The 8,684-nt window shown below is 53.7% G+C and overlaps 1 protein-coding gene across 1 annotated transcript; it reads right to left on the minus strand.

The window, feature by feature from the left end:
• Positions 1-5,102: 5,102 nt before the first annotated feature.
• On the minus strand, positions 5,103-7,827 carry FOXD3 (forkhead box D3; the record flags this gene model as incomplete). The annotated part of the gene is made up of 1 exon (XM_083867842.1): positions 5,103-7,827. Exon 1 carries the CDS (start codon positions 6,285-6,287, stop codon positions 5,103-5,105), a length of 1,185 nt encoding a protein of 394 aa, XP_083723968.1. The 5' UTR covers positions 6,288-7,827.
• Positions 7,828-8,684: the final 857 nt, after the last annotated feature.

Here is an 8,684-nt window from a genome sequence, read left to right on the forward strand (position 1 = left end):
GGCGGTCCCCGGCTCGGGGATGGATGTGACACGGATGTGACACGGATGTGACACGGATGTTCCCGGAGGAGGAGGATGAAGAAAGAGCATCAATCGCCGCCCTGGCGAAACCCCAGCGCGGATTTTCCGCGGCCGCGGGGATGGGCAGCGCAATCTGAGCGTGGAGCTCGCTGGGATCCCTCACTCTCTGCCTTTTAACACCAATAAAGTGCTCCTGGGAATGGCCAGGCTGGTTTTCCTCCTCCCAGGAGCAGGTGGGGAAAGGCCCCGAGAGCAACTCGGACACAAAACTGCCCGAGGTTCCCCCAGAGATAAAATCCCATCGAATTCCCCCATCCCCCGGGAACTGCCCCCTGGCTTCCCCTAAAGAAAATCCCCATTTCTCCTAAAGAAAATCCCCATTTCCCCTAAAGAAAATCCCCATTTCCCCTAAAGAAAATCCCCATTTCCCCTAAAGAAAATCCCCACTTCCCCTAAAGAAAATCCCCATTTCCCCTAAAGAAAATCCCCATTTCCTCTAAAGAAAATCCCCACTTCCCCTAAAGAAAATCCCCATTTCCCCTAAAGAAAATCCCCATTTCCCTCAAAGAAAATCCCCATTTCCCCTAAAGAAATCCTCGTTGTCCCTCTCGGAGTGGGAGACCCCCGAGAGCCTCACGAAAGGCTCATCCCAGAGAGAAATATTCGCTCTCCTTCCTTTGTGTCCAGCCCAGGGAGGTGCGGGTTAAACCCCCCCAAGGAAACCGGACCGTCCCCAAGCTCTGCCCGTGTCCCCAAGGGGGCTGGAGGATGATTTTCCCCGATGATTTCCCCCCCTCCGGGGACACCGCTGGGGGCTCGATTAGGGGATACCCCCAACTCTGGGGCTGTTCCTGAGATAAAAAATAAAATACACCTTTATAAATAACCGCAAAAGATCTTTTCCAACGCCTTTCAACACCCATTAGCCCGAGACTTTCAGCCCCGGGACACAGCAGGGATGTTATAAACAGGAGCCATTGGGAGCGCGGAGAGGAGAAAAGGGGGACAAACCCGAGAGGGTTCCCCTGGAGCCCCGCACGGGCCGAGGAAATGGCCCTGATGAGCCTCATCTCGTCCCTTTTTCAACCAGCGAGATGGTTTGGAGGATTAGGGCCAGATCCCACGGCCGGATCCCGTTATAAATCCGGATTTGGGATAAATCAGGAGCGGGGTCGGGCAGGGTGCGGGGGGAGGCGGCTCTGGGTAAACTCTGGGGGCTGCGGGAGGCTCGTTTTCCCCGCGTTTCGGATCCTGTTACCTCCAACACACCCCCGGGACCGGCGTGACACGGCTGACACTAATGGGCATCTGTCACCGGCCGTGTCGGGTTCTGCCATGTGCGGCCGGCAAGTGCGTGGAAGGGAAAACAAGGGAAAGAACGAGGGGAAGAGTTTCTGCTGTCCCGCTGCGGCCCGAGGCTGAGGCTGCAAAGCCTCCTCTATTTGGGGACCGATTTTAGACACCCCCTGGAGCCCCGGTGTCGTTCCGATTCCCGGGAGCGCTCCCGATCCCCCGAATTTCCCGGCGATTCCCGGGTTACTCCCAGCCCATGGGGGTGTTCCCGGATCCAGGGATGCTCCTGGTCCCGGGGATGCTCCAGGGGGATGTTCCCGGATCCGGGTGTTGGGGGGATGCTCCTGGTCTCGGGGATGCTCCAGGGGGTATTCCCGGATCCAGGGATGCTCCTGGTCCCGGGGATGCTCCTGGTCCCGGCGGGGGCGCGCCCGTTCCCCGCGGGTGAAGCGGGAGATGCTGCGCCCCCCGCAGGCCCCGGTGCGTCACTGCAGCCCCGGGAGCCTCCACCGGGACCCTCCATCAGAATCCTCCACCGGGATCCTCCACCGGGATCCTCCATCGGAATCCTCCACTGGGATCCTCCATCAGAATCCTCCACCGGGATCCTCCACCGGGACCCTCCATCAGAATCCTCCACCGGGATCCTCCACCGGGACCCTCCATCAGAATCCTCCACCGGGATCTTCCATCGGGATCCTCCACCGGGATCCTCCACCGGGATCCTCCACCGGGATCCTCCACCGGGATCTTCCATCGGGATCCTCCATCAGAATCCTCCACCGGGATCCTCCATCGGAATCCTCCACTGGGATCCTCCACCCGAGTTTTTTCCCTGCCCCGCTTCCTCCCGGTGCTGCCCGGCCCTCCTGCGATGGATGGAGGGGAAAACAGAGAAAAGAGAGGCCCGAGGTTCCGGAGGGAGGAGGCAAAGGGCAGGAAAAGTTGCCGGTGGGCGCCGCAGATGCCGAGCCGAGGCATCGCTGCTATGCGGGGAAATATGAGCGAGTCATTTTATAAAGTAACAAAGGGCTGGGGAACGGAACGGGATGGAATGGAATGGAATGGAATGGAATGGAATGGAATGGAATGGAATGGAATGAGCCCCTGTTATCCGCTGTCCTCTGCAGAGCCCCTGGAGCAGCAGCTTCTTGAGCAAGAGGCTCCTTTTTTTTTTTTTTTTTTTTTTTTTCTTTCCCAGGGAATGGGGGTTAAATATAGAATCCCAGGGATCGCCCAGCATTTGGTGTTTGTGTAAAAAGCCATTAGACAGACACAACTGCGGAGGTTCCGCGGGTCCCCGCGCAGCGTTCCCGCTTCTCCCTTTCCATCAGCCAATTCCTTATTTATTTATAAACTCCTAAAGCCGCTCATCACCGGCCCCGCTCGCTTGATTTTTTTATTTTCGTCCCTGTATAAATATTTACTTAGGAAGAAATAATGTTTGTTGCTTACCAGGAAAAGCAAGGACACTTTTTTTTTTTTTTTTTTTTTTTTAATTTATATATTTATTTTTTAAAATCCGCCGGAGGGTTGTTGGAGGGGGGAATAAGCGGCTGGTTCAGCTCCGAGCCTGCTGCATCCTGGAAAATCGTTTTACTCCGCCGGGTTTTCCTAACAAAGACAACGGATTATTTGAGCGGAAAACCAAAAAATAATAATAATAAAAAAAAAAAAAAAAGAAAAAAAGAAAAAAAAAAAAAAAAAAAAAGAAAAAAAAAGAAAAAAGAAAAAAGAAAGAAAAAAAAAAAGAAAAAAAAAAGAAAAAAGAAAAGAAAAAAAAAAAGAGAAAAAATATCCAAGGTGACAAAAATTCCACTCTGTAAAGGGAGATAATAAAGCACCAAATATTGTCAAAACACCGAGAGCTCACCAGGTTCAACCCCCTAAAGCGCCGCTTTAAATATTAAACCACTATATTTTAATTTATTTTTTCATTTTGACTGTTCTTTTTTTTTTAATCCCCGAAAACACACATATATAAATATACTTCTGTATATTATTTTTAATTTTCTCCGCTGAACTATCGGGAATTAACCGGGAAAGAACCGCCGCTTTAACCCTGATTATTTCCCTGATCTAAACCAAAGATCACGACCTGAATTTATCTACTTATATATTTATATTTTCCCCTTCTAAAATAAATACTAACGGCGTTTTATTTCAAATAAATCAATTTATAATTAACGCAGAGCCAAATCGTACCTATTCCAACCGCAGCGCCGGGATGGAGAATCAAAAAAATAAAATAAAATAAAATAAAATAAAATAAAATAAAATAAATATAAATAAATTTAGGGAAATATTTAGGGAGCCTGGGATCTGCTGGATTTAGGAGGAATCAGGATAAAATAAAAGCATCCCCAACCGGCGGGAGGGAGAGAGGAAAACCCGCCCGCGGAACCCAAAATTCTGGAAAAGCGCAAAATCCGCGGAAAAAGCGCAAAAATTCCGCAGCCGCGTCCCCGAGCTCCGCGTCCTCCCGCGGGCCGGGGGGTGACAAAGGCACCGCTCACACACAGAGCCGCTTTGAAAAATTTATTTACAAAGTTGTGTACAACACTGAAGGGATAACATTTAGAATACATATATTCATTCATATATAAACAGATTTTTATAATAGAGTTGACAGCGTTTTTTCCTCGTTATTATTTTTTTTAATCTCTCCAAAATTCTCCTTTTTTAAATTTTTTTTTTGTTCGTTCGTTTAATATTTAAAATTTCCCCCGCTTATTTTTTTTTAATACAATTTTTTTTTTTTTTTTACTTCCCTCGGTTTTTTTTTTTTTCGTTTATTTATTTCGGATAAAACCGCTCGGAGCGGCGGAACCTTCAAAAAAAGTGAAAATTCGCTGCTCCTACATCTTTTTTTTTTTTTTTTTTTTTTTTTTTTTTTTTTTTTTTTTTTTTTTTTTCACCTCTTTAAAAAAATAAAAACCCCGAAAAGCAACGTCAGTGATTTTTGATACAAATATGTACAAGCGGCGGGGGAGGACAGGGGCCGGATCCTGGGGATGCTCCAAGGCCGGGAGCCCCGAGGGGGCGGCCGGAGCTTCCTGGGGAGACTCTACCCAGGTTTATCCCCCGAGGGGGCGGCCGGAGCTCCTTCCCCGAGGGCTCTACCCGAGTTTTATCCCTCGAGGGAGCGGCCAGAGCTCCTCGGGAAGGCTCTACCCAGGATTTATCCCCCGAGGGGGCGACCGGAGCTTCCTGGGGGAGACTCTACCCTGGGTTTATTCCCCGAGGGGGCGGCCAGGGCTCTTGGGGGAGGCTTTACCCGGGATTTATCCCTCGAAGCTCCTCGGGAGAGGCTTTACCCGAGTTTTATCCCCCGAGGGGGCGGCCAGAGCTCCTTCCCCGAGGGCTCTACCCGGGGTTTATCCCTCGAAGCTCCTCGAGGGATGCTCTACCCGAGTTTCTCCCCCGAGGGGGCGGCCAGAGCTCCCTCCCCGCGGGCTTTACCCGAGTTTCTCCCCCGAGGGGGCGGCCAGAGCTCCTCGGGGAGGCTTTACCCGAGTTTATCCCCCGAGGGGGCGGCCAGAGCTCCTTCCCCGAGGGCTTTACCCGAGTTTATCCCCCGAGGGGGCGGCTAGAGCTCCCTCCCCGCGGGCTTTACCCGAGTTTCTCCCCCGAGGGGGCGGCCAGAGCTCCTCGGGGAGGCTTTACCCGAGTTTATCCCCCGAGGGGGCGGCCAGAGCTCCTTGGAGAGGCTTTACCCCAGGTTTATCCCCCGAGGGGGCGGCCAGAGCTCCCTCCCCGAGGGCTTTACCCGAGTTTCTCCCCCCAGGTCACTGCGCCGGCCACTTTGCCTGCACGGCGGGAGCCGCGGGCTGCAGGAACTGGCCCGCGATGATGTTGGTAGGCACGCTGAGGATGGGAGCGATGGCCGCGCTGCTCCGGGCCAGCGCCAGCGGCTGCTGCGCCATCAGCGCCGACTGCACCGTCACCGGCGGCCGCAGGAAAGTCTGAGCGCTGGCGGCCGAGCTGGCTGCGGGCACGCCGATGATGTTCTCGATGCTAAAAGACGGGCGGCTGCTGGGCTCGGATTTGACTATGGAGCCGGCGGCGGCGCCCAGGCTGTTGAGCTGCAGCTGGAGGCTGGGGCTGAGCTGCGAGTTGAAGGCTTTGCGGCTGAGCTCGCTGGACGGCAGCAGCGGCACGGCGGGCGGCAGCATGGGCCCCACCGGGGGGATGTACGGGTACTGCAGGGCGGCCGCGGGGTGGCCGTAGGCGCCCGGGTGCAGCCCGTAGGGCCGCCCGTAGGGTCCGGCCAGGCCGTAAGCGCCGAAGCCCTGCATCATCAGCGCCGTCTGGTCCCGCAGATGCTCCTGCTGGTGCCGCTTGAAGCGCTTCCTGCGCCGGAGGAAACTCCCGTTGTCGAACATGTCCTCGGATTGAGGGTCCAGCGTCCAGTAGTTGCCCTTGCCGGGGTTGCCGGGCTCCCGGGGGATCTTCACGAAGCAGTCGTTGAGGGAGAGGTTGTGGCGGATGCTGTTCTGCCAGGCGGGGAACTTCTCCCGGTAATAGGGGAAGCGGTTGCTGATGAACTCGCAGATGCCGCTGAGCGTCAGTTTCTTCTGCGGGCTCTGCAGGATGGCCATGGTGATCAGGGCGATGTACGAGTAGGGCGGCTTCACCAGGCTGCTCTTGGGCTTGCTCTGCCCCGCCGCCGCCCCGCCGCTCGCCCCCTCCTCGCCGCCCCCTTTTCCTCCCTCGGCCGCTCCTCCGGGGGCCGCCCCGGCCGGGCTCCCGCTGCCGCTGCCGCTCTCGGCCCCGGGCTCCGCGGGCAGCGCCAGCTCCGCCGCCTCGTCCAGCGGCAGGCGCGGCAGGGCGGCGGGGCTGCCGGCCTCGCCCTCGCTGTCCTTGCCCGGCCCGTCGTCTCCCTCGCCCACCACGTCGATATCCACATCGTCGGCGGCCGGGACGGCGGGGCCGGACATGTCGCTGGCGCTGCCGCCGCCCGACAGGGTCATCCCCGCTCGGAGGAGGCGGAGGGGCCTCCCGCCCGGCCCGGGCTCCCCCCGCGGCTCCCGCCGGCTACACCCGAGCGGCGCCGTCCCCGCGGGGCATGGGGCTGCGCTGGGCTCCGCGGGGCCGCCCGGGCCCGGTCACCTCGGCCCGCGGGGCATCGGGGCTGCTCGGGGGCTCAGGATCCCGCCGGCCGCGCTGCGCTCCCGCTCCCGGGGCCGCCGCTCATGGGGCCGCTCCGCTGCACCGCTCCGCTCCTCTCCGCGCCTTCTTTTTTCTTCCTTATATTTTTTTTTTCCTCTTTCCTTCTCTCCTCTGCCTTTTTCTTTTTTTTCTTTCTTTTTTTTTTCTCCTTCTTTTTTTTTTTTTTTTTTTTTTTTTTAGGATTTTTTTTTTTTTAATTTTTTTTTTCTCCCCCCTCTGTGCTGTAGGGAGGGGACGGAGCGGCCGGGCCGGGCCTGGCCGGGCACTGGGGCAGCGCGGCGGTCCCGACTGCCTGATAGATTTACTTTCCCGTTAAAGATATACTCGGGGGCGGCTCCACGTGACGGGCTGACGTCAGGCGCCCCGCTGTGAAGTCACGCAAAAAACTCCGCCGGTTCCATGGACCGTCAACAAAGGGAGCGGCGGCGGCTCCGCTCCGCCCGCCCCGACGGGCCCGACGGCCCCGGCAGCGCTCCGGGCCCGCTGAGGTGCTGCTGCTGCCGCCTGTAAAAGCGCCAAGTTTGGGCTTTGAAAACACTTTTTTTTATTATTTATTTTTTTTTTTTTTTTTTTCCGTGGGTTTCTATTTTTTTTTTAATTTTTTTTTTTTTTTTTCAGGTGGCAGCAGCAGCAGCTGGGAGCTGAAGATGAGAGAATGGCTATTGATTAAGCTGTTAGGTTAGGTGTAGGGAGAAATAAAAAAAAGCGGTAAAATAATAAAGGGAAACTATAAATAAAGAGCCTTTTTGGCCGGTTAAATTTTTTTTCTCTTTTTTCTTTTCTTTTTTTTTTTTCCTGTTTTTTCTTTTTTCTTTTTTTTCTCTTTTTTTTTTCTTTTATTTCTTCTTCTTTTTTGTTTTTTTTCTCTCTTTTTTCTTTTTTCTCTTTTTTCTTTTATTTTTTCTTCTTTTTTGTCTTTTTTTCTCTTTTTTATTTTTCCTCTTTTTTCTTATTTTTTCTTATTTTTTCTTATTTTTTCTTATTTTTTCTTATTTTTTCTTATTTTTTCTTATTTTTTCTTATTTTTTCTTATTTTTTTCTTTTATTTTTGTCTTTTTTTTTCTTTTTTTTTTTTTTCTTTTTTTTTTTCTTTTTTTTTTCTTTTTTTTTTCTTTTATTTTTGTCTTTTTTTTTTTCCTTTCCATAGGTGTTAACGACTTAATCACTGCGAGCCTTAACATATGAAAAAGTAGGAAATGAGGGAGTGTGAGTGAATGCGAGAACCGTGTTGGCGCGGCCCCAGGTAAGGCCCGGCCGGGGAAAGGCGGGAGGGGCCCGGCCCCGCTGCGGGACCCCCTCGGTGCCTCCTAAATCAGGGATAGACAACGATTTCCTACCAGCGGCGCTGCTTTAGGGAAACCAATTCTCCTGTTTTTTCCCCCAAATCCAGCGGGGTCTCTGTGGGGTCTCTGTGGGGTCTCTGTGGGGACTCTGTGGGGTCTCTGTGGGGTCTCTGTGGGGTCTCTGTGGGGTCTCTGTGGGGTCTCTGTGGGGGCTCTGTGAGGGCTCTGGCCCGGCCTCTCTCAGAGTCTCTGTGGGGTCTCTGCGGGGTCTCTGTGAGGGCTCTGCGGGGTCTCTGTGGGGTCTCTGTGGGGGCTCTGTGGGGGCTCTGTGGGGTCTCTGTGAGGGCTCTGTGGGGTCTCTGTGGGGTCTCTGTGGGGTCTCTGCGGGGGCTCTGTGGGGGCTCTGTGGGGTCTCTGTGGGGTCTCTGTGAGGGCTCTGTGGGGTCTCTGTGAGGGCTCTGTGGGGTCTCTGTGGGGTCTCTGTGGGGTCTCTGTGGGGTCTCTGCGGGGGCTCTGTGGGGTCTCTGTGAGGGCTCTGTGGGGTCTCTGTGGGGTCTCTGTGGGGTCTCTGCGGGGGCTCTGTGGGGGCTCTGTGGGGTCTCTGTGGGGTCTCTGGCCCGGCCTCTCTCAGGGTCTCTGCGGGGAGGATGGGGGAACACGGGGGGACATTTGGGGAGCCGCTTTTTTCCCCCCGCGCTCGGTTTTTCCGCCTGTCCCAGAGCCAAACACACCCACCCGCCTTGTCACAGCAAAGGCTGGCCCGGTGGGAAAAAAAAAAAAAAAAAAAAGAGAAAAAAAAAAAAAAAAGCAAAGAAAGAAAAAAAAAAAGAAAAATAAATAAAAAAAAAAAGAAAAGAAAAAAAAAGGAAAAAAAAAGAAATAAAGGAAAAAAAAAAAGAAATAAAAAAGGAAAAA

Source organism: Zosterops lateralis (assembly GCF_965231275.1).
Source record: "Zosterops lateralis genome assembly, chromosome: 9".
Taxonomy (NCBI): domain Eukaryota; kingdom Metazoa; phylum Chordata; class Aves; order Passeriformes; family Zosteropidae; genus Zosterops; species Zosterops lateralis.